The 25,249-nt window shown below is 36.5% G+C and overlaps 4 protein-coding genes across 14 annotated transcripts in view; 2 read left to right on the top strand and 2 right to left on the bottom strand.

The window, feature by feature from the left end:
- Positions 1 to 37: 37 nt before the first annotated feature.
- Positions 38 to 5,092, bottom strand: LOC122072107 (eukaryotic peptide chain release factor subunit 1-3). Of its 2 annotated transcripts, XM_042636658.1 has the most exons (4): positions 4,880 to 5,092; positions 3,602 to 3,693; positions 311 to 1,830; positions 38 to 132 (listed from the first exon to the last, which is right to left on the bottom strand). In XM_042636658.1, the coding sequence occupies exon 3, from the start codon at positions 1,791 to 1,793 to the stop codon at positions 480 to 482; it is 1,314 nt and encodes a 437-aa protein (XP_042492592.1). In that variant the 5' UTR covers positions 1,794 to 1,830; positions 3,602 to 3,693; positions 4,880 to 5,092; the 3' UTR covers positions 38 to 132; positions 311 to 479. The 2 variants fall into 2 exon arrangements, with proteins under 2 accessions (XP_042492592.1, XP_042492591.1); XM_042636657.1 differs by lacking the exon at positions 3,602 to 3,693.
- A 5,113-nt stretch (positions 5,093 to 10,205) lies between these two features.
- LOC122067861 (keratin, type I cytoskeletal 14) lies at positions 10,206 to 15,060 on the top strand. The gene is made up of 3 exons (XM_042631707.1): positions 10,206 to 10,675; positions 13,172 to 13,322; positions 14,830 to 15,060. The coding sequence occupies exons 1-3, from the start codon at positions 10,525 to 10,527 to the stop codon at positions 14,921 to 14,923; spliced, it is 396 nt and encodes a 131-aa protein (XP_042487641.1). The 5' UTR covers positions 10,206 to 10,524; the 3' UTR covers positions 14,924 to 15,060.
- A 1,625-nt stretch (positions 15,061 to 16,685) lies between these two features.
- LOC122067850 (chlorophyll a-b binding protein CP26, chloroplastic) lies at positions 16,686 to 18,864 on the top strand. Its single transcript, XM_042631698.1, has 6 exons — positions 16,686 to 17,007; positions 17,230 to 17,314; positions 17,512 to 17,562; positions 17,714 to 17,834; positions 18,030 to 18,164; positions 18,524 to 18,864. The coding sequence occupies exons 1-6, from the start codon at positions 16,785 to 16,787 to the stop codon at positions 18,782 to 18,784; spliced, it is 876 nt and encodes a 291-aa protein (XP_042487632.1). The 5' UTR covers positions 16,686 to 16,784; the 3' UTR covers positions 18,785 to 18,864.
- Positions 18,865 to 21,828: 2,964 nt separating this feature from the next.
- The window catches only part of LOC122092025 (2Fe-2S ferredoxin-like), a 9,036-nt gene continuing 5,615 nt past the window's right edge, over positions 21,829 to 25,249 (bottom strand). For all 10 annotated transcript variants that reach the window (XM_042662334.1, XM_042662360.1, XM_042662379.1 and 7 more), the window contains 5 exons: positions 23,122 to 23,189; positions 22,778 to 22,884; positions 22,580 to 22,629; positions 22,376 to 22,458; positions 21,829 to 22,291 (listed from right to left, as the gene is read on the bottom strand). In XM_042662334.1, coding sequence (XP_042518268.1) covers positions 22,177 to 22,291; positions 22,376 to 22,458; positions 22,580 to 22,629; positions 22,778 to 22,884; positions 23,122 to 23,189 — 423 coding nt within the window. In that variant the 3' untranslated portion in view covers positions 21,829 to 22,176. The remainder of the gene's footprint in view (positions 22,292 to 22,375; positions 22,459 to 22,579; positions 22,630 to 22,777; positions 22,885 to 23,121; positions 23,190 to 25,249) is intronic.

The raw sequence follows: 25,249 nt of genomic DNA, 5'->3' as shown, positions 1-25,249 counted from the left end.
CCCCCCCCCCCAAAACAAAAATCTACAACAAAGTTGCCAGAAAAATCAAATGCATGATTTTTGTACCATTTCCTACAGCCAAGAAAGAAGCTTACATCCTTCAGTAATTCCATCCAGCTGCTCCACCAAACCCTACAAAATCGCTCAACTTCCTTACGTTCCAAAACCAACAAAATCTACTAGATCGAAAACAGGATTAAAAAGAAGAAAATCTCTTATTTGAAAGCCATGGAATAATTAAGCAGCATAAGAATTGATATGATAAATCTGTAATCACTGCAAACATGGGGGAAAGGATTGAGCAGTAAACCTGGATAGCCACCAAACCTCTCAAATCGACCAGAAAAACAGCAGCAGCAGCAGCAGCAAGCGACCAGAAAAACAGCAGCAGCAGCAGCAAGCGCATAACACGCCCACCTGATGCAGGCCCTTTTGCACAACCCTTCTGCACCAGGCTTTAAATAAGGTTTGATTGATTGCTAGTCAGAATCATCGTACCCTTCTCCATCGTCAGAAACCTCATCAAATGATCTGATATCAAGCTGGTAGCGGAGTATGCCACCTATGCCACCAAAACCTCTGCAGAACTGGGAGCCTTCTTGGGATTTGTTAGTGACAAACTCAAGAGTGCACCCAAAGCTTTTGTACTCGTTGGCAAACCACTCAAGCAGAGAAACCTTCTCCTGAACCTCCAATTCTGAATTAGTGGCCGGATCCCGGAAGTTGCTCTGATCAGCCTCTTGTTCCTTGTTCAAATGCTTTATAATAATTTCACCCGTACTGTTGTGCTTCAGTGTATACCTGTTAATGTCCAGGTTTTCCCACACAATAAGGGTCTCAACAGCACCCATCTCGAGAGCCTTCAGGGTATCATCCACACCAAAGACATACTTCCCAGTATCCTGGCTTATCTCCTCAAAATACTTCCCAATCAGTTTCTTCTCTTGTATGAACTTCACATTTGATAGAATCTCTGCAGAAAGTTCAATGGCTTGATTGAAACCATTCTCCCCACCATAAGAAACATCAACAACATTCAGGATCTTGGCCTGGAGACGGGGATCAAACATATCAGACTGGCTTAGCTCTGTCTTAAAGTCAGCTGACCCAGCAAGTATCAATCCAGCAACATTAGGTTGACTTGTGGCAGGATTAATGAAAAATTGTGTGGCAAGCTCAGCTGTTTTCCTCACATAATTGTGACGTTTCTCCATTCTAAGACGGGCAAACCGAAGAGCAGATTGTCCTCCCCTTCCATGCTTCTTAGGGAGATCAACTGTAAATTTATGAAGTACCTCACGCGTGTTTCCACTTAATGTCCCAAAAAGGGTCCCATTCCCATCCATGACAATAAAACCAAATTTATCATCAGACTCTAGAAGCTCATTTAAAGCCTCCGTATGGAACTTGTTATCACAGAGGTAAAGTGATGCATTGATAGGCTTGAAAGGTTCGAAGTCAATAGTCACCTTCTTTTCCTTTCCATCCTCTGTTACAATGGTTCCAGTATACAGTACCAATCCATTAGTAGGGACCCTATTGTAAAGCTTCAGCCTCTGCTGGGCTGATGTAATGGCACCCAACACTGACTGACGGTTAACCCTACTTTTGATGTTTGAAGCAGTTCCAAATTCATCACCTAACATCTTAGTGACACGAGAAATCTGATCACGCGGAGGCATGATCAGTGAGATCATGCTGGTACCATTGCCTCTAGCAGATTCAAGTGCCTTGATCAATTTCTTGACCTTCCATATCTCAATGTTCTTGTCAGTTTCATGTCCATCGGCCATTTTAAGGATATGAACGCAAAGAAATCAATACAGCAACCTGAAAACACAATATATAACCAATCTATAGAATAAATTTCTGAATGTAATAACTCAAATTATGAACTCAAGCCTGCATTCCAATGAATAAATGGTACATCATATAGAATTTGAAGATCCTGAAAATCACATCAAGAACCATGAAGGCATTGTAGAACCACCATCAAATTTTAGCAGCTATTCACATTTTAATCATTGTTAAATGTTTGATTGATCATTTATTCATTTCAATGAATCAACAGAAATTTTTGAACCATGCCACTCGTTTACCAGGACAGAGCAAAGGAAAAACTATAATATTTAAAAAAAGAAAAATTAAAGGGAAACTATTGGTGCTGGCAATATCATTTGACATGAAACTTTGAATGCCTCCCTCAAATGCACTTCTCTTTGGCAGATTTTCAAGCCATCCTCTATAAGTTCATAGAAGAATCCGAAACTTGGGTTTGGTAAAAAAAATATATATAAATTGAATAGCTTTGTATTGATCAGCACCAAGAACATTAATCAATTCGAAGTTATCAACGTAGCAAGGCTACTCACAATGTCCTTGATCAAATCCAATTAGGCAACATTGATTGAACACTCTCTTTTATTGAAACGTTGTTCTGGTAAAAACATAGTGAAACAATCTAAGGATTCCTAGTTTTCCTGAGGAAGGGCATAATATTCTCTCTCTCATATGCTACAAAATCATCACTGAACTGCATTAGAAGAAACCTCCCCTTGAGGTCAATTAAAAGCCAATCACATTCATCGCATTTGCACTCATTTTTCACCCCTTCCTTTTCACCTTTTCTTTTCAAACATGTGTAACTAATGTGCTTACATTGGAATCCAATTTTGGAAGCTCCAACTGAAGCTTCAGAACTATATAATTTTCCATCCTATACTTCACCAGTTTACATATCTTAGGTACAACAGTATTATTTATACTAAAAAGGAAAAGAGTACCCACAACAAATATAACAGCAGGCTAGAAGATGACCTGGCATAAAATAACTAATAACTAAAGCAGATTGTGTTCCTTTCATTTGACTAGTTGATAAGAGTTAAATAAAAGCTAATGACTTCAAAAAAATAATGATGCAATCTGAAAATCCAGAATATGGATCTCAGATGCAAGCAGGCCCAACATCAAATTTGTGATCAGATCTGACATAAAGGAAGCAATTGCGTTGTTAAGAAAATAAATCAGATCGATGTAAGGAGGGGGAAAAAAACGAGATCGATCTTCTTGGGAGAAAAAAGAGGAGAAGAAATCAGGTATGGTATACTAATCCATATTCACTGCTCAACACCACGAATCTTTTAAAAAAAAAAAAAAACTCTTCCTTCACTCAAATCATTTCTAATTGATGGAGAGTATATTACATATATGAAGACCTAAAATTAGAAGAAATGACTCATAAAAGACTCCTAATCACACTCAAAAGTAATAAAGTAAATAAACTCAAAACAGGACTCTATTGGGCTATTAAGCATTCTAATCTCACTCAAACACTTAACTACTAATACCGTTTACTAACTTTATCCCCAATTTATCGGTTAATAAATCAGGCTCGTTACAATGAAATCCATGAAGAACTCAAAACATGACTCTATCTAACTATTAAGTACTCTATTTAACTCACAAACTACAGTTAACTGCTACTACCATGTACCAACTTTATCCCCTTATTAATCCCAAAAAAAAAAAACTTCATCCCCGCTTTTGGGGCTTTTAAATTAGAATGGTTACAATGAAACCTGAGAAAATAAAAAGTCCTGACCTATAATATAACTATCTGAAGGCCAATTTCAGTTCGTTAGACTGCCTCTCAAGCTTGCATAAGCCTCCATACAAAATTAATGTCTAATGCAACTGCACAAGGAGGAAAATCTATCATCAAAAAGAAGAGGAAACAAATTAGTTGCTATCTCCTTGATAAGTAGTATGGTCAAAACTGTCAAAATAAGCACAAAAGCTTGTGCCAATCAAATGCTTTCGGATGCAATTCTACATATACCTCTGGCAAATAGCAAACCAAGGTTATTAAATTCGGAATCAGGATTCGGTCCAGACGATTCTGATCCCAATTATGAAACCCAGCATGGATTGGCTGATCCAGATAGGCCGATTCCTATGCCAATCAACCAATCCGATTCCGATTCTTGAAACCCTTAAAGGCACAGAGAAGTTGATAGTACATATCATGAAACAGCAAGTTGAAAAGGGAGTAGCATATTAAGAATACATCAGAAACAAACGGAATGACAACATCCCATCTTGACTGCACATAAAAAATTGACGAGAGAGAGAGAGAGAGAGAGAGAGAGATGGCGTCAGTTCAAGATTTCCGGGACAGAACTCATTTTAGTTTTCTTTTACATCTTATTGACTCAAATGCTATAGAAAACTAACTCAAGTGATATCAGCTCATTCATCTAATTTTTCTAAGAATATCATCGTTCCAAACAATAAATCATTTTTTTTTTCTTTTTTACTTCAAACGTTTACAGTAACGTGAGGTATTTAAATTCCTTTTTATTACATCTCTTGCAGATGTCAACAGGAGATGGAGATCAACAATAACTTTCCGTCAAAATAAATTAAATCAAGGATTCCAAAGCAACACCAATAAGTGGCTTCTCCGGGGAAATTTCTGACTCTTCTTACAGCCAGTCTCATCTAAATCACAACTGAATTTGCAGATCTACAGGAAACTAATACGTTATACTATTTCGTAGCCATTACAAATGGCAGAAAAAAACTGCCATGGATTAACAAAATTAGAGGAAGAACACGCAACGAAGAACTGTCAAAATAAAAATGAAAAGGAAAAATCATAGGAGAAAAATATACGAACTCTCTATGTCTGGAATAAATAGTAGCAGACCCACGGCAAAACGAAAATATTTGATAATCTCAAGATAGCATATAAGAGAGCTCCAGATATTTGACAGGATGACCATCAACATATCCTCATATCCATCTAAAAAAAATTTGAAGCTTAGTACATAAATTCAGAAAATTAGAACATCAATCAGAGAGAAAGGGGAAGGTATACCTTCTGCTGCTACTACGCCGAAGCTGAACACCTAAAAAAGCTTCCTTCACCCGTTAGTTCCCTCCTCTGCACCCAACTAGAGCCGCTCTCCGAGTTGCAGAGCTCTTCAGGGTTTGAGGGAGAGGCTGGAAAAGGAATCGCCAACACACGGTCGCGTATAGACTATGGAATAAACTAGGGTTTTTTTCGTCGCTCCAATCTCCTGATAAATATCTGCTGAGTTTCTTTTTTGTTCTTTATTCGCAACCATGCCCCCTACGCTAAGCGTATTTGGCGTATTTCTCCCGTATTTTGTATTCCATATACTTATTATATATATTAAACGTGCAGTCAGTTGAGTGGTTTCGAATGTATAAGGGCAGTAAAGTCATTTCACATGAGGAGGATAGTGACAAAGAGATGGAGATACTAGCATACCCTCCCCTAACCTATTCCCTTAGATTTGAACAAAAATGGAAAAGTCATTGCTTAAAGATGATGCTAGCACTATGAACTAAATGACCAATGTATTTTATGAATTATCATAAAATACATGTTGCCTTGAAGAGATAGAGGTTAAATTTTTTGAGAACCATAAGCCACTAGTATGGGACTCATTTTTCCTTCATCGTGATGAACCAAGAATCTCACCAGTCAATGGTTCTCTCTAGATTGAATGTCACTCTCAGATAATAGGAAAGTAATTTTAGACATTAGTTTACAAAAGGGCATTATATGCACCTTATTAATCTATTAATCTTTAGGTAATTTTTTTTAGAGTTTTTTTTTTTTGGTTGGGTATAAGGTAATTTTAGATTTTTAAAGATTATTGCTTCGATTTTACCAGTTATAATTAGGTTGAAATTTGATATAATATGCGAGCAAAGCTAATTAGAATTTGTACTCCATCTAAAAATTTTGCATCATACAAAAATATTATGAAGGGAATCATTCCATTTCCTATAGTCTATATAAGTACACAGTCTAAATAATATTTCAAAACTATGGCACAATGCTTGGTAGTGATCATCATAAAAAAACATGTACATAGATGGTGATGCATGTCAAAACATATAAGACTCCAAAACGCAACACATGGTTAATCCAAATTAGTCAAACAATTATCCATACATAGCACAATAAGTGTGGGACATCATTTAAGAAGAATGGGGTCTATGAGTTATTTTCACCTTTATTATTATTTATAAACTTTCAATTTGTATCTTATATCATTTTTGTCATCTCTTTGTTTAGATTCGACAATAAAATATATTTCTCCAGTAAAAAAATATTATATATAATAAAATATATTTGAATATGGTAAAACTGATGTGAAAGAATCCAATTGTGATCGCGAAGTCTTCATTTGTACCAAATGTATCAATGATAAAGATGCCATCATTTTCTTGGAAGAATAATATAATAAATTTAAATAAAAAACAGTTATATTTAGATATTCTATATGGCATTTCAATAACATATTTTCTCTTTATTTTTTAAAATATTTGTGCAGTTTTGTATCATTTTCTAATCAAACCCGTAAAAGCATTATAGAAAAGTGCCAAAACATGGCCCTAACGAGGGGAATGTGGTTTGCGTAGTTATGCCATGTGATATGATGATATGATAATTCCAACTTTTAGATAGACATACCAAAGTCTAGATCGTCGATGTGTGAGGATCTTCAAATAGCATTGATCCATTTTTCTATTGTCCATATTGTTTGTTGATATCCTGACATGCACCATTCTGCATTCTTAACCTAACAAGTGGGTGGTGGATCTTGCAATATAGTCTTCCATGAAATTTGAGTTTGGTTGGCCAAGCTATATGACTGATATTTTGGGTTATGAATGAAGTATTTCCTTGGTGGGATGACCATAAAAACCTTTCCCTGTAATTATAGGAAAAATTTTGTCATCGCCATGGTTGAAGAAAAAAATAGTTGTAACCTTATTTTTTAGTACTTGTTTTTCCCCAATGAGAGTAATCTCATCATTTCACATGTGTCTTCAAAAAAAATATAAGATAATGATTATTTTTCAATAATAATATAATGGTCAAGGGACTGTAAGGTTGTTCCACTGCGAGTCAGTGGTTGCAAGGTTCAAGCTGAAAAAAGAGCCCCTCCATAAAATGGGGGTAAGATAGCATACAATAGCCCTCCCTCGATCATACATTGGCAAGAGCCCCCCCCCCCCCTTTTTTTTTCAAGGGAATGTTTTTGACACCTCCAAAGGTGTATTCTAAACACACCTTTTGTTTGTCATTAGTAGGTTTTCAAAAATTATTTTAAGTTAGGGTTAAAAAAGGGTGTTGAGAGTACCTTTTCGAAAATAATTTGAAATGACTTGTCAGCATGTATTATCATATTTTTTGAGTATACATGTGATGACATGATTTACCCTTATTTAAAAAAATAAAAAATAAAAATAAACTGTGCTATACCAAAAGGGCAAGAAAAATAATGTTAAACCTTGAGAGGTGTCAAAAGGATCCCTATTTTAGAAATTGTTTTTATACTTGACTTAAAATTCTTTTATAATAACAATATTGGGCAATCATAAGAAGACTACACGTTCCTGGGCTCTATGAAGAGGAGTCATATCCTATAAGTTCTCACTTTACCACGTTGGTGACAACAAGAAGTATCCTCCATCTTATGAGGAAAACAAATACTAAGGGCCCGTTTGATAACGTTTCTACTGTTTCTAGAAATAGAAACAGAATTGAAAGTGTTTGATAAGTCATGTTTCTAGAAGTCGATAGTAACCAGTGAAAGAATGGCCACGATTCGTTTCCAGAAACAGTGAACTTGTTTCACCTAGGTCGTTTCTTGAACAATAAATAGAAAGAAATTTCAATTTCTGAAAAATAAGTGAAACAAAACAGTTTTATTAAACACTTTTTGTTCTGTTTCTGTGTCCAAAACGGCAGAAACGAGTTTCTTGAAACATTATCAAACGGGCCCTAATTATAGGATGAATTTACAATCAACATCCATGAATCACCATATATAATTCTTATAAACCAAGCATTGATGCATAGGAGAGGAGTTGATCAAGTGACCAATCCTCAAGCAGGCACTCCATTGGGCATTGCAAACCGCTAGGCCAAGGCCCATATAATTGTATTGAATTGTGCTTAATTTTTCTCTTTGCACTATTTGAAACTTTAGGAACATCAGAACAAAATCATATTTTTCGTTTTAAGTTGTGTTTTAGGTTGTGTGGGAGGGGTGGGGATGCTATTATTATGGTATCATGCATAAAAAAAAATGGAGTTAGCTAAACTTGAGATTGGTTGAACCAATTCTTGAGTTGTAATTTAATTGTAATGTTTCTTACCATACAGGTTTTTATTTTTTTGGTAATGTTTAGAAAGTGTTTATTAATATTGTAAATAGATGGATGAAATTTTAAAATCTATATGTTTTCTCATCTTTTCATCAGGTACAATACAAATATGATTATGACTACAAGTTTGGATATTGGCAAATCCACTTCAATCGTAATCTAAGATTACATATAATTATGAAAACATTTTACATATAATTATGAAAACATTTTTCCTTCAATCCATTGATCAAGACATTCAAATGGTGTGCTTTCGGTAATAGTACATGACGACACACAACGTAAGAAAAATTTCTCTTATATTTATGGGCAAGAGAACCCTACATCTAATAGTATTCTCATGCCTAAACACAATTAGGCGTGAAAATACCCAAGCTTATTGGGACAGTTTTTTTCACACTCTAACTGATGTGTATGAGTGTAGGGAACTCAAATCTATAGTCAAAGAGCTATATAAAAAAAATCCATATATATGTCGGATACGTGTATAATTTACATAAATCTATTTAGGCTGCTTTGGAAATTCTGTTTTAGAAACGATGTTTTCATGTCAAAACCTGAATTTTTGTATATGTGTCAAAATTTCGTTTTAGAATGAAACTCAAACGTTATTCCAACATTTCTCGGTTTTGGCATTTTTTTATCTGGATCATTTAAAAAAAAAACAAAAAACGAATCGTAGACACCAAATGGATTTCATTGTTCTTGTAAAATGAAAAAAACAACATAAACGTTTTTTTGATGACGCTGCATTTGGTAGAACCAATAATACATTATGGACTGTTAAAAACATTGTTTGGTAAACATTCCATTCTCAAAATTCTATAACATGGTCAAGAATGCAGCCCATTATGGAATATGATATTTTTCCATTCTGCATTTTGCATTCTCCATTCTTCGACTATTGGCACTGCCCGATGAAAATAGCTTCGCATCTAATCTTAAGAAATGCACCTTCTCTCCCAAGGAATAGAGTCTCATTCTTACAAGTCTCAAAAAACTACTTTTATTTATCTCTCTAAAAATCGCTTCTCTCATCCCAAATCTTTCTCTTTTTCTCGTTCTTTAAATATCCTATTGAATTCAAAATCCAAGAATCTCTTGTTTTCCTCACGAGCTTTACGGGTTTGATATAAACAATATTATGTAAGGAACCATTCAAAATTTTATATTTTAATTCGTGAGTTATTAATGTAATATTGTCTTGGATTTTCACCAAAGAGATTCCACCCATGAGGTGTTTGATAAAATGTTTGAGCATTATCATATAAAAGATGCGTTTTAAACAAACATTTTATCCAAATTTCATTTTCATTATAAGTTAAGAACACATTCTGTATATTCAAAATGGAAATGCACACTCTCATGATAGGAATGCATACAAAACAGCCTTAGTGTTTTGTTTTTTTGTTTGAAAAAAAAAAAAAGGTTGTGTATGAGTGTCGGAACGCTTAACCGACAATTGAAATGTGGGTGCGTTTCTAAGGCCATGTTTGGTAGCCAAGAGAAGAAAAGAAAAGAAAAGAAAAGAAAAGAAAAAAGAATATAGAAAAGAAAAGAAAAGAAAAGAAAAGAAAATAAAAAAGAAGAGAAGAGAAGAAACGACGAGAAAATAAAAAGAGTATGTATGTTTAGTTACCAAGAGAAGCAAAAAAAAGAAAAGAAAACAATTCAAAAAATTTTGAATTTTGAGAGAGAGATAGAGACATAGGAAATCATTATGTAATCATTCATTTTTTGTCTTATTATATTTTCATATTTCCTCATGTTTTCTTATGTTTTTTGCAAGAAAATTCTGAGTGGAGCAAAAGAAAATTTCACAATTCCTTAAAAAAGAATTTGAATTTTAAAAAGAGAATCTTCTCATATAGCAAGTGCAAAGAAAAATTTTTAATCCAAAGAAAAAAAAAATAATTTTTGTATTTTTTTCTTTTTTTTTTTTTCTCTTCTTCTCTTGGCTAGAAACACAGCCTAACGGTGGCTAAAGCAGGGAGAAAAAAAAAAAAAAACCAGATAGAGGCAAGTGGAGTTGTACCCTGGCCCTGAGGAGTTGAAATTACCGACGGTAGGAACTAGGAAGTATCCCTTCCCGACTGGCAAAGCCGTCGATGGGTGATGTCCGGAGGTTTCGGAGTGACTAGTAAGTGAGGGAATTGGGTGTCGTGTGTCGTCGTGAATCGTTACTCATCGTGGTGAGGCGTTAGATTTGCCCGTAGCATCAGCTTTAGCCTTAGCTTCTCATATAAACGACATACTACTAACCACTACTATTCATAGAAAGAAAGGAGTGGAGGACGGAAAATAAGAAATATGAACGGGATTGATCCGTCCAACGACTCCGACAAGGGTTTGCTGTGGAGGAAGCTTCCAGTCCTGAAATCCAAGCACTTGGGGAAGCTTGGCCCCGGTTTCGGCCTCGGCGCTGGCTGTGGTTTCGGTATCGGTGTTGGCTTTCTCGGGGGTATCGTCTCTCTCTCTCTCTCTTATGCTTTCTTTGTTGTCCATGCTTTTTATTTGCATGACTTCACTGTTATTTACTCCAATTCATGGTATGCTTTTTCACTCTGGAGAGCAGAAAGGGCTCTCTCTATATTGGGTTTCATGGGATTCCCTGGAACCACCTTGTACGATGATCGAGTGAGCTTCAACTGTGCTACTGAAAAATAGATCCTCCTTTTTAAAAATTCTGTAATCATATACGGCGTCACTCCATGTATTTACGTCTCTGGAAGAATTATTCCTCAAAACACACACCACCCCCCCCCCCCCCAAAAAAAAAAAAAGTCGAATATGGGGTTTCCACGACTAAAATTTTCGTATAGTTTGGTAATTTCTGTTGCTTTTGATTATCCTCGTTGTGTCTCGTCTTTCGCCATCCAATTTTACACGCTGATGGCTGTTTGCGTTTCTAGTATCTTACTTGTAAACCATCTTTGCGGTTTATTTCTTTATTTGAGATCCTCTGGTTTGGGGTATGCTACCTGTCATCAGGAAAACAGACAGAAAGGTAGAGAGAAAGAAAACCTGAAAGAGAAATTAAAACCTCTGGGTGCAACTCTCCCTTTTCTGTTCTTGATCTTAGTTCATGAAATTAATCTGGTTTTTAGAAGATGAAATCCCACCAGTCTGATAAAATTGGTCTTTGATTCATCTAGGCTTATTGATTGTTGATTCCTATATGAGATTAAATGTCATACCAAAAGGACTTCACTTGATCCTCTTTTGATTTGTTTCAAATTGGACAATTCTCTGGCTAGTTTATCCACTTTGAAGTCTGAATGGTTTGACATTTGAAGCATCTGATGTCATTATTTTCTTAATGTATCAAAATCGATTTTCTTTACCTATTCAAAATTTCTATCAAAGTTGTTTTTCTTTACTTATTCAAAAATTTATTTGATCCTTTTATGTTTTGTGGCTACTGATTGATAGGAGCCTTCTCAGTGTTGTATATTCTTGTTTTTTTTTTTAATTTGGGAAAATTTATTGTTTGTGAGCATTGTTTAACAATACCAGTCATCATTAGTCATGTAGGGCTGTTACTAACTAGGGTTAGGGTTTATTGACTTAATCCTCTGGGTGGGAAACTGATATAGGGTTAGGGCTTTGGAGAGCATTGACAAGTGGAAATAAATGTTTGATTTGAAGCAGATATGAAAAATGTGGCTATTTTGGATTCTTCACGGTGACAAAATAATATTAGGACACTGCCAAAATGTAAAAGACAGACGAAGATGGTAACTGGGATGAGGAGATTAGAAATAGATAAAAGAGGAGGGATAGTAGAATGGAGGCTAACTAGTTGCGGATTCCTACTGCAGTAATTTCACTAACCATTTGAGGTAATTTTGAAATGAAATGAAAGGTAAATCTCTCTAATACTGTTTGGTACATGTCAATTCAGGCATTTTCTTATGTCTCATTGCTTTAATTTTCTTATGAGATAGTTGACATATATATGATGCTTAGTCAACTGTTATGATCTTTTTTATTGATTTGTAGTCTATTGAAAAGGGAAGAAGACTCCCCTCCAGGTTCACGATTTAAAAGGAAAAGAGCAAAAAAGGGACCCATTGAATCTGCTATAAACAGCCTTAAATTTCTGAAAAAAGAAGTAACATAAACTTAACGGACTTGTTGAAGAAACCTGCTATAAACATCCCTAAATTTCTTGCTTACGGCTTATATTTACTATCATAAATGTTTGTCTATATTTAAATGGGACATAAGCACTTATTGAATTAGTTAGGGGTTCATGTCAATTTGATTTATATTTTTTCCTGATAAATAGTCAGATTTACTGACCAGTTTGAGTAAGGTCCATTGATATATGCCCTTGCTGGATTAAGAACCCTTCCATTGACATTCCTTGTAGGGCTATCTTTTGTGGCCAATCAAGGGGGAATATCTTCGTTTTAGGTTAGTTATCATTTCAATTGCAGTGCACCTGTTTATAATTGTTATGTGATGCCATGATGCATATGTTGGCTTAAGGCATTTGGTCTGCCTGAAATCTGTTGCCCCCCCCCCCCCAAAAAAAAAAAAAAAAAAAAAACCCAAACCCAAACCCAAATAAAAAAAAAAAGGGCATGAGGGGCAGCATCAGTAGCTTTTGATAAGTTGGTTTTAGAGTAGTGATGAAATTAAATGAGATGAGCAATTCAAATGTTCATTTTTTTACGTTGCTAATGCCTGCTTCATGTCAGCCGGGAAAAAAAAGTGGAAGAAGTGCAATTGCAGTTATATCTCTTATATTCAAGCCTTTGGTATAAAGAATTGGCAATGTGAGACTAATTGTTCTAGGGAATTTCAGGATTATGTTTTACTCAGATACTGTCTTCTTATCTGCATTTGAGTTTTGAAGAGATGTTTATTTGCAATTCTTGGGGCTTTTGGCACAAAGGGGGGCCTTTCAACTTGTTTGGATGTTGAAATGGGCTTCTTTTTTCCTTTTCAGGTGTAGGCCTTGGTCCTGGAATTCCTGGGCTACAGATTGGTTTTGGGGTTGGTGCTGGATGTGGTGTTGGTTTGGGATTTGGATATGGCGTAGGGAAAGGAGTTGCTCATGATGAGTACCGACGCTACACTAATGTGGGACTCCCTTCTCAGTAAGTATTTCTGTTGAATGTCTGCTGGTCCATATGATTGATTTCAGTATCATTTCAGCTGTTGGATATCTGCTGATCCATATTATTGGTTTCAACATCATTTATTCCTTGTTAACATGGAAAGTCTATCTATAACGCATTTCAGCACTCTCATATCAACTCATCTTTTCTGGAAATCTATAGTAAAGGGGAATGTGAACAAGAAATTGTAGAATTTGAAACAAACTTAACGGCGACCCAGTTCAAATTTGGTCTAGGTATTAGTAATGGTTTGGGTTGGAACTAGTTGTTTGTCTTTATTATTGTAATGGGCTGAAATATAAAGCTCAAAAGTAAGGGTCTCAAGTGGTGCACAAAAATTAATATTTATATTTCCATATTGATGCTTCCAATATCAAAAATGTCGTATCTTGTTCAGACCAGTAACGGTGGCTAGATTTATCCTGTCCTATTTGTTAGTAATATTAGGCAAAAAGATTTCTTATTAAAAAGGTTGGTTAAATATTTTAAAATACTATATTTTATAACTAGTAGAGTTGCTTGTAAGGAAACTAGTTTAGCTGTCCAAATATCCTAAATTTAGAATATTTCCTTTGCCCACCCCCCTTAAATAGATGTCTATCCCCTATGATTATGGTGAATGTAATGACTTGAATCGGTGTTGAAGATGTTGGTGGTTGCCAATTTTGCTGAAGAGCTTTCTCGTTCTCTCTCTCATCCCCCACTTTTCAGATCCTACTTTCTATGATTGTTTTTTTTTTTTTTTTTTCTCATCAGATTCTCCCTCCCTCTTGTTATCTTCTGTTTTTTCCCTCTCACTGCTACTATTTCTGCTCCTCTTCCCTTCTCTATCCAATGTCCCTCATTTTGATTCTACGAGTTTGGGAAATTTAAGATCTTATCTCTCACCTTTAATAGTCAACAATCTCTTAATCTCTCTCCTACATTCCTCCTCCATCGAACCAACATTGTAGAAAATTATATGTTTAAAAATCTTCTATATACATGAACCTCCCTAGCTTCCCTAAATTTTCTCATATCGGGCTTTATTTGATCTTGTGAGCCCATGTATCAGTGAGGGGTTCTTCTGGAAATAAAATCTCATTTCTTCTTAACCTTATTTTCTTTACCCACAAGGAAGAAAAGGGTCATCTGTTTCGGTTTGGCTTTGGTAGAGAAGTTGAAGAATTGGATGGTTGTATCCAACTCCATTTTCTTTTGAGCTTCTCTAAAGTTGCCATCCCCAACTCTTCTTTTCCTTGGGAAAATAAGAAAAGGGAGAGGGAGGGGGGGGGTGTGCGTGTGAGGAACTCCAATTGGCATCTAACAGCTTAGGGACATGGTATTGCTATTTTGCATTTTCCATGGAGGTCCTTGCAGGTTTGTAATTTGTGCAGGACTCTTATATTTTTCAGTGGTTTTATATAGAATTAACATTTTATTTGTTAATTTTGTCGTGGATTAATAACTTTTTTCTCTCTTTCCCCTGCACTTGTTGGCTATTTAGGAATGACATCGGTGCTCTGCTTGATGAAGTGGTTATAAGCACGAAGAAGTTAATGAGAGCAACTTCAAAAGAGATTGACAAGTGGAGAAGATGAGAGTTTGGAGTTGGTGGTAGTCTTGCATGAATCATACACGATCTTTTTCCAATTTATCTGATTACAAATTGTTGGAGATATTAATACATATGCCCTATTCAAACTATTGCTCTAAGTATGATGAAATCTTCTTTTAATGTTTTGATTGGTTGATGGCCAACTATATGCTCTGCTGATGGAGGTAGGAGTGGGTAGACACCTATATTTTACCATGTTTCCAGTGTACTCTCTCTCCTTAGCAGGATGCTTCATGATGCATGAGCGCATGAATCTACTTTACTGAAAGCTCATATGTTTGATTTGGACGATCAAATTTGACAAATTGCCAATTAAGATAACATGTCCACTTAGCCAAAAATCAATATATCAATATATGTTTTTTTTTTTTTTTGGGATACGGAAAATCAATAGGTTGAGTTATCTGTGTGGACTTGACTTTTTAAAGCTATAAACTCCAATTTTGATTCAGATTGTTTCGTGTTGAAAATTTCATTGGCAATGGAATGCTGTGTCATATGGACTCTCAATCTCATCTACCCATTTCTGCCACATGGCAATGGAGAGTCCACAAAATGTTATGATGGTTCATTTTGTGGAGGCATTATTTACGATTATTTGTTATTATATAATCATGTGTTAAATTTCAAATCAATTTGATTTTTATTGTCTAATCATGTGGTGAATTTCAAATCAATTTGATTTCATTAAATTTTGTTGAGCTATTGAAAAGGCTAATGCCAATCACATGTGCCCTGTCCAAAGAATTCTTCATTTATCCAACAATTATAATGCCAAATGTGAGAAACAGAGTGTTCCTATCTTTCAGCTTTCGATGATCTTTTGTTTATGTTTAATTTGATGGACTTCTGCACTCTTGCAATGTTATTTTATTTTTAGAATTTTCAGCACTGTTTCCTCCTGGTGTTTGCCCTGGGTGGACATGGAGTAGTTCTTTTTTCTTTTTTTCTTGGTAGGATGGAGTTGTAAAGTGGAAAATGATAAGCAACCAATTAAGCCAAAACCAATTACTAATCTGTCTTGATTTGAGTAGGGGTGTCAAACCCCAGTCCAAATCGGTGAAACCTGACTGAACCGTTTGAAAAACCCAATCCGAACTGATGCCTTATTGGTTTTGTTACGGACTGGGGTATTGTGGAATGGCTAAATATAGGACCGCACTAAAATTGACTGAAACCACATTGAACTTGAAAAACCAGACTGAAACTGAACCCAAACCAATAAGAAATCAAAAATCATTATTATTATTATTTTTAATCTATAATTATGTATATATACATGGTAATTAGAAACCAAATTGGACTATCCCGATATCAATCCGTTAAGAGAAATCGAATTCAACCTTGATAAAAATCGAACATTCCCTTATTGGTTTGGCTTTGGATTTACCATTCCCATTCCTCATTTCCCACTCTGAAACTGATTCCGCCTAGTGTAGGTGAAACCAAACTGAACTGTCCGATTGACATCTTTTAGATTTGAATCGGTTTGATTCTGGTTTATATTTATTCATTACATCTTGAACCGAACAGAAAAACTGAATTGATTTTTACACCATTTTAAGTCCAATGGAAGTCAGGAAGAGGGGAAAGGCACAAAAAGAGGTGGCCAGTGGGGACGCTTTATCCACACCTAAGCAATCAAGTGGCGGAGTATGTCTCCACGTCATACCTATCAGATTTCATCAGATTACGATTCTTCCAAAACCCACGAATCAGAATCCGAGAGAGCATTAAAATCCTTCGTGGCAGACACTTATCCAACCAGATCATACCAATCGATTTAGTTCTCCATCCTCATTCCTCACTCCTTACTCCTTACTCAGCTCTTCTCTCTTCCTACGATGGCGTCTCTCGCGGCGTTCACGGCGTCTGCCTCCCTGGGCGTCTCAGAAATGCTGGGTAACCCTCTCAATTTTACAGGTGCAGCCCGGTCAGCTCCGACGCCGTCCAGCCCGGCCACCTTTAAGACTGTTGCGCTCTTCTCCAGGAAGAAGGCGCCACCACCCCCGAAGCCCAAACCAGCTGCTGTTTCTCCAGCCGACGAAGAGCTGGCCAAGTGGTATGGTAAGTCAAGTCATCCACTCCAACCATTTCTTTCTTTCTTCAGAATTAGAATTAGAATTAGAATTCTCTTATTACTTATGATGGGTTCTCATGTTTTGTGGTAATTTATTTCAGGCCCTGACAGGAATATTTTCTTTCTTTCTTTCTTCAGAATTAGAATTAGAATTAGAATTCTCTTATTACTTATGATGGGTTCTCATGTTTTGTGGTAATTTATTTCAGGCCCTGACAGGAGGATTTTCTTGCCCGAAGGTCTGTTGGATAGATCTGAGGTTCCTGAATACCTCACCGGTGAAGTTCCCGGAGAGTAAGGTCCCACCCCTATATATATATATATATATATACACACACACACACTAGCCAAGAAGTATATTAAGTCTTAGGCGACGTCTAATTCTTATCCTGTAATGTGATCTGTTGTGGCAGCTGGGATAGTAAAGTTATGTTATAATTTGATGCTTATATAGTGAATCCTATGGATTTTCTTGGTTTCTTCCTTTGCAGCTATGGTTATGATCCGTTTGGTCTCAGCAAGAAACCTGAAAATTTCACCAAGTAAGTCAGCTTGCTTCTCATTCTAATAATGCTCATTGATGGGTTTCAATAGAGGCACCGAAACAACTCTACATTCATTGAAAATCATAAATTCTTAGTTGCAGAAATACCCTGTCCCTGTCCTTCACAATTGAGTGTTGTTGAACTACAGATATCAGGCATACGAGCTCATCCACGCCCGATGGGCGATGCTTGGTGCTGCTGGCTTCATCATCCCAGAGGCCTTCAACAAATTTGGTGCAAATTGTGGCCCGGAAGCCGTTTGGTTCAAGGTATGCAGCTCTCTAAATATCTTTACAAAATAATTGAACCCCTCATCGTGAATTAGAGCATCTTGGACCTCTTCAATAGGAGGGTCAAATTATGGCTCCGTTGCCTTGAGGCACTGTTTCTCATCAACTGAATTGTTGAAGTATTTTTGAACTGTTGAGCTAATGAGGTGGCTCTTTCTGCATAAATTTATGCAGACAGGAGCTTTACTCCTTGATGGGAACACATTGAACTACTTTGGGAAGAACATCCCCATCAATCTTATTGTTGCAGTCGTTGCTGAAGTTGTTCTTGTTGGAGGTGCTGAATATTACAGAATTATCAATGGCCTGGTATGTTTCCTAATTTTTATGAATTATATTAAAAAATATATATCAATCTGGGTTGGTAGTTGGTACCCGCCTGAACCCTGCCTCTAATTCTGTAACTTCTACTTGAGATTACCAGCTCCTTGATATTTTCAGCCTAGTGCAAACAAGAATGGAAATTTCTGATTCTGATTCATGAGAGAATCTTGAACCTAATTAATTGATACTAAACGTAAACTTAATGGATGGGGATCATCTAATTTGTACTTGGGCATATTTAGGGGAATTCTGGACTTCCAGTGGCGCAGAAAGATGTTTTATCTCGTTAGTCTTGTACCATATATACCAGGAATTCTATTGTTCATGTTTTTGTTCTCTGGCAGAACCTGGAGGACAAACTTCACCCAGGTGGTCCATTTGATCCACTGGGGCTTGCAAATGATCCTGACCAGGCAGCCATACTGAAGGTGAAGGAGATCAAGAATGGAAGACTGGCCATGTTCGCTATGCTTGGTTTCTTCATCCAGGCTTACGTTACTGGTGAAGGTCCAGTAGAGAACCTGACATCTCATCTCAGTGATCCCTTCGGTAACAACTTGCTCACCGTGATTTCTGGATCTATTGAAAGGTCTCCAACCCTGTAACTGTTCTATCTTTATATATTCTTGCACTAAAAAATGTACTATAAATTCAATGAGAGGTTCCAAGGCTTTTGACTCTTAAATCTTCGCAGTTGCACTCGATCAGTTAATTCTCCTGTCCCAACTTGGGTTTTTTTTAACTTCCATAATTTGGAGGCAATTGATAAACGAGAAGCTCCCTCCATGTCACTTCCCATCTGCTGTTTACATCAGTGAAAAGCAAGAGATTTGGTTGTGAGGATGCCAGACTTTGTTTACTGAGATTTGTGAACGTGGTCTGATATCCTAAATTGCTGTAGTCTTCCCATATCTCCTGTGGAGAGAGCTAGGCATGGTTTTAAGTATCGGTGCGTATCGTGCCGTATCGGCCGATACGTATCCGTATCGGTAGGCATCGGCACGATACATACCGATACGCTACGGGGAATTTTGGGCCCCCTTTTACGTATCGCTGTATCGTGCGTATCGTACCGTACCGTACCGTATCGGTACCGATACGTACGATACTCTACGATACGAACTTTTGAAAATCTGGAAATTCCCGAGAGTATCGGTATGTATCGGTACCGTATCGGTATGTATCGACCGTATCGTGAAGTATCGAGCCGTATCGTACTGTATCGGTACCGTATCGGTACGTATCGACTGAAAATATGAAAATTCCCGTGAATGTGCCTTTTATTGTTTGAACAAACACTTCAAACTCTCACCAATAGTTTTCTATATTTCTCTTCTTTCTTCCCCTTTGATTCACACACCTTTTTGGAGACTCAAATGGTAGATTGAAAGAAACATTGTCGAAGTGAATGGTTCAAAGAAGGAGAAAAACATAGTCTAAGAAGAACCTTGAACTTGAAAGTTGAAAATTTTGAATAGTAAGTTCTTGAATCTTTACTCACTTTTTTCAATTTTAACCTTAGATTTTCAAGTTTTTTTACAAATCTAAGGTTCATCATAGGGGTGTCAACCGGTCGGGTTGGTTCGGTTTCGATCGGGCTTAAAGACTTTCAAAGGCTACACCGTGTCCGCCCATTTAACTAATCGGGCTTAGTTATTGAGGGCATGGTACACTTTATATTCGGTCGGTCGGCCTCGGGCTATAATCGGGCCACCTTAATCGGGCTTTAGTCGGGCCTTAATTGGGCTACGGACATGTTTAATGTTAAACGGGCTTTAACCGGTTTTTAAACGGACCCTCTTTAAAATGTGCTCTTATATTCCGGCCCACTCATGCAAACCAAAAAAAATGACAATAAATTAATAAATGATACCAAATATAACCATTATTTAAAATATGAACATGTTTTTACTTTTTAGTTTTTTACTTTCTAATTTGGGGGGTAAAATAGGTATTCTACAATCATTAAAGGGTCGGGCTAGGCCAGTGCACAATAGGCCGGTCTCAATCGGGTGTTAAACGGTCGGTCTCGGTCTGGCACCCGACGGTCCAAGTAGCAAAACCAAGACCGACCGTTTATAAACGGGCTGAGCTCAAGCCCGAAACGTTTAATAAACGGTCCGGGCTCAAGCCCGACACGTTTAATAAACGGTCCGGGCTGGACCGGTCTATAAACGGTCAGTCCCGATCGGTTTTGTCGGTTCGGGCCACGAATTGACACCCCTAGTTCATCATACTTAGAATCACATTTTGTGCATCATTATTACATGAAATCATTGGATTTATAAGGATTTACAAACTTTTTTCAAGAGAAAATGAGGGTTTCAATTTATTTCAAATTTCTTAGATCTACTCATGCTCAATGATTAAAAATGTTTAGATTTTTTATATGTTATGTAAAAACAAGTGTTCTACAACTTCCATGGAAAATTTTGATTTTTCTCAAAAAAATATATTTGTCTATCAATACCATAACCCCATCATTTTGAACATTTTCAACTCAATATATTTGTCTATCAATACGATACCCTCCACTTAAGTATTTATGCATTCTACATGTTATATATAACTTTTTTTAACTGTTTTTTTATGCAAAAGTGTATAAAAATATATTCCCTATCCATTTATGTGCGTATCTTTAGCATATCTTAGCGTATCTCCGATACGATACGATACCCTCCGATACGTATCTTAATTTTGATCGACCGATACAGCGATCGATACCGATACTTTAATCCTTGGAGCTATGGGAGATCAAAATTGGTACCCTAATCTTTGGCATTGAAGGGTTTTGAAGTTCGGTGCCATGGAAAGCCGCCACGATTAATTTGGTATTTTCCTGCCGCTCACAGAATATGAAGGCATGGTTTGCCTTCTCACCTGGAAACTTAGTGCGTTATATGTTTATGTGAATCATGAAAGTCCTCTAGGAAGTTTCAATTGGAGAAGCTGTCAACTCAATGCTATCATGAGCAGACCTTAAAATGTCTAACAGAGTGAGGCCCACTTCCAAATTTTGGGAAAAAAAAAAAATTAATTTTATGAGATCCATTCTGAATATCCACCACGATATATAGTAAAATATAAAAGGAGGTAGAAGAGTAAGGGCCTGTTTGGTATCGTTTCTGTTCCAAAAACGCCGTTTCGTTTCAAAAACGAAAATTTCAGTTTCTGTGTCAAAACGCAGTTTTTAAACGAAAAAATGGTGTTTTAAAATTTCAGATTTTTATCGGGAATTTTTTTTTTTTTTTTGTAAAATGGAACGAAACTGGGAAGACGGAACTCCAAAATGGAGTTCCGTTAAATTTCGTTTTTTTAGTTTTTTTTTTCACTTTTTGTTCCAAAAAAACAGAAACGGACCATAAGTGCACCAAACAGAAGATTCCATTTTTTCGTTCCAATAGAACGAAAAAACTCCAGAAACGTTTTTTTAGAACGATACCAAACGGGCCCTAAGTTTACTTGCAATAACGTAAATAACTCAACAATATGTGGGTCGATCACAACCATTGTAGAGTGCTGAACCACCAGAATACAGAGAGAGAGAGAGAGAGATTTTCATGGCCGAGGATTGCATGCACACAGGGTGAGATTAATTTATTTTCACCATGCAGATAAAGAGAGAGAGAGAGATTTTCATGGCTGAGGATTGCATACACACAGGGTGAGATTAATTTATTTTCACCATGCAGATAAAAAAATTGTTAAAATTCCTGAGACAACCTCTTCCCAACAAAACTGCGCTCAATACAGTGCAATCCTAAACAATCTACTAAATACTGATCTTGCTGTGAGTTACCAAATATTCTTTCTTTTTCCCGGGAAGCAGAGGTCAGCTCCAAAACCCAGGCAAGGGTTCTTAGCCCCTTGGGATCCTCAATGGGTTAAAGCATATGGTACTGCCACAGTGTAAAGAACTGGTGATTATTAACTACTTATGCATATGGTCCTACAACAAATAGAGGGATGGTACAAAACTAGGAAAAATTGCATTGCATCAGTGTGGTTTTGGTACATAGCCATCAACAGCAAAGTTTCGAGTGGCAACAGGAAGTGCTACGCGAATTCCATCTAGATCATGCTTTGCAATCACTTGACAACCCAAGCGAGACCTGCAAAAATAGAAAGGGCACTTCAATACCAGATTAAATAGTGAGCGAAGAACTTTCTAAGTGGTCCGTGGTAGAGGTGCACACGTTTCTGTGAGACCGAAAGCAAGATCCAACATATCGTTCTCCTCATCAGTTGGGTCTTCCAGTTTATTATAGTAATTGACATCCTAAAAACAAGATATCATGAGTCAGTCTTGTAACCTTTGCTCATTAATGTCCTAGAATTGCCCAAAAATAAAAAATTTGATATAAACATACAAGACATGAACAGAGTTGTTAAAAACGTACTGTGACAATAACATGACATGTTGAACATGCAAGGGAGCCTTCACATGCTCCTATGATCACATCAAAGAAGTCATTAATTTTGGAAAATCAAACCAATCACATGGAACCCCACCACTCGTGTTTCAATTTTCATCATTTTTAGAATGCATCAACACATCATGCAATTAACTCCAGTGTTAAAAAATGTAACATATTTACCTTCAAGTTCTATATCATTTTCATGGGCAGCTTCTAACATAGACATTCCAATCGGAACTTTGATATGCATCTCCTCTCCATCCTTGTCAACAAATGTGACAGATATCCTTCACGATAATAGCTCAGTTTAGATTGTGTTAGTATCATAGTCAAGTTTATGAAGATATTCAGAGCTTTGTCACATAAAATCAAGGATAGGGTAACCAATGTCCCTTAGAACAGAGCTCAACTGTCAGACTGGTTGGACAAAAAATCAACGAACTTAACAAACAGAGTTGAAATAAAATCATGAAGCAACTTTCTTACAACAGTCACAGATGGCCTGTGACAGAGTAAGAACATACTTCTCTTTTTGTTCGTTGCCCTCCTCACAATTGATTTCTGCAGCTGTGGTGGAGAAAGGACGGTGTTTCTGGAAAAAATAAAAAAATAAAAAACATAATCATAAGAATCCCCATTGCAGTTCAAAACATGAAATCTTAATTCTGAAGCACACAGACTCCAATAATATGCACTAAGTAGCATAAATTTAAGAAAATCTCAAATCACAGCAAAAGCCCACAAAATTACACAAAATAGAATGAAAATTGTTGCTACCATGGAAGGCAGGAACGGTAATGCTTCACCAGGCCCACCAACCAGTTAAATTTCTTTCTGGGTCTGGTTGGTGAAAAACCCATTTGGGCAGGGTTATTTTGAATTGTGTGCTTCCTAATTGGCAGATCCAATTTGGTTAATAATTAGTTTAGTTGCTGATCGAAACAACCTGCTCTCTCCTAGGCTATGCCTTGTAATATGAGAGAATAACCCTAACAACCCCCCCCCCCCCAATCTGAAGTGAGAGATGAGAGGATAATCCTGTTACCCTAAAGAAAACTATCACCTACTAAGAACCAGATTCTGAATGAGACCTTTTCTCAATAAACACTTTATAACCAGTTTTTTTTTTTATTAGTTTTAGGAGGGTGGAGTCAGTTTTAAGTCTATAGTAAATAGTGTAGCAAACAAGAAATTTTTTTTTTCAGCATCAGATATAGCTTCTAATTCTTGAAGTGGTTGAAACCATACAAGGGGTGGGAATGTAAGAAGCCTCAAGTGTGAGTTTATTATGATTTGAGATTGTTTTAAGTTTTTAGTAAATGGTAATACCAAATAGGCATTTATTTTCAGCTGTGGATATATTTTCTAGTTCTTGAAGTGGTTAAAACCTTGTGAAGGGGATGGGGATATAGGAATCCTTGCGGTTGAGTTTATCATGCATTGAGTTTGAGAAATAGAGAATTCCTTTGGTTCTCCATTGAGTTGTTGCTGATGGTTTTCAGTTAGACATGTGGTTCTAGATGCTGAAACATCAATAGTTTCTGTAATTAGTGCAAAGAATTCGGTTGTTGGTTTTGAAAGAAAAGTGTTTCAGCGGTTCTATATGTTTCATACGGTACAGTTGGTGGACTCAAATGTATATGTTTGTGTACTATAGAATTCCTGGGGAAAACAGTATTACGGTGTTTGGGTTTGAATAGGGATAATTAAGGCTAAAAAAAAAAAGGCTTTTGGGGAGGTTTCATGGTGGATCAGATGGAAAGCATACAGGAATGGCTTTTGGTAGAATAAACAGAAAAGAGGCCAGATGAGAATAAAGAAATGATCTAGGAATCCACTTTTACCATGAACCCTCGCAGCTAAAGTAATTTGAACAGAAATTGATGAACTTTGTTGAGTAACAAGCTAGTGTGAAAAACTATGTATAGAACTCCCTAATACCAACTTAGACTACTCACACTAGAATCAAGAAACTTAAAACCAAACAAAAAATGAGAAACACAGCCATTCACCTCAAAACTAACTTTAATTTAAAGGGACCGTCCAAATAACACTTCTGTAGTTGTAATTAGAACTTGTAAGTTTTAAGCTTTTTTCTTTATTGCCCCTTATAACCAAAAGTTCTTTAAGTTGGGTAAAAAAGGGTTTTCAAATAATTTGGAAGTAACTTACCATTATGTCATCATCAAAAGTTGTCATTTTCTCTCACATTTGAAATGACAAGATTTACCCTCGTTGAAAAAAAGTGTAAACGAAAATGGCAATATGTACTAGTACTTACCCGACCAATGAAACCAACAGGTACCAGTTGAGCTACATCAGCCAAAGGGTGGGTATAAAAGCCAGGACAACTTAAGAAACCTAAATGGCTAAATGAAAGGACTTCACAACTTCCATTTACAAGGTCTCATTATCAATTATTTTCCTCATCGTTTGGTGGATTTTCGGAATCACTGTCCCAATCATTTTGATTAACATTTTCCACTATGATTTTTGGTTTCACAGTCATTTCATACATCTGCCCCTGAAACCAGAGAAGTGAGTTTAATTTGCTTCCAAAACATGCCTCCAAGAAACACCTTCCCTACCTTGTAGCAAATGTTCTTGTCACTTTAAGCATTCAAAGGGGCATGCCGGGGGGGGGGGGGGGGG

The sequence above is a fragment of the Macadamia integrifolia genome, chromosome 2 (genome assembly GCF_013358625.1).
Source record: "Macadamia integrifolia cultivar HAES 741 chromosome 2, SCU_Mint_v3, whole genome shotgun sequence".
Taxonomy (NCBI): Eukaryota; Viridiplantae; Streptophyta; class Magnoliopsida; order Proteales; family Proteaceae; genus Macadamia; species Macadamia integrifolia.
This window is presented reverse-complemented; position numbering and strand designations above follow the sequence as displayed.

Coding starts and splice junctions, on each gene's coding strand:
- LOC122072107 (XM_042636658.1), bottom strand. CDS start 1,793: ATGGCCGATGGACATGAAACTGACAAGAACATTGAGATATGGAAGGTC.
- LOC122067861 (XM_042631707.1), top strand. CDS start 10,525: ATGAACGGGATTGATCCGTCCAACGACTCCGACAAGGGTTTGCTGTGG. Junction 10,676..13,171: donor CGGTGTTGGCTTTCTCGGGG/GTATCGTCTCTC, acceptor TTTCCTTTTCAG/GTGTAGGCCTTGGTCCTGGA. Junction 13,323..14,829: donor AATGTGGGACTCCCTTCTCA/GTAAGTATTTCT, acceptor TTGGCTATTTAG/GAATGACATCGGTGCTCTGC.
- LOC122067850 (XM_042631698.1), top strand. CDS start 16,785: ATGGCGTCTCTCGCGGCGTTCACGGCGTCTGCCTCCCTGGGCGTCTCA. Junction 17,315..17,511: donor ACCGGTGAAGTTCCCGGAGA/GTAAGGTCCCAC, acceptor CTTCCTTTGCAG/CTATGGTTATGATCCGTTTG. Junction 17,563..17,713: donor AAACCTGAAAATTTCACCAA/GTAAGTCAGCTT, acceptor GTTGAACTACAG/ATATCAGGCATACGAGCTCA.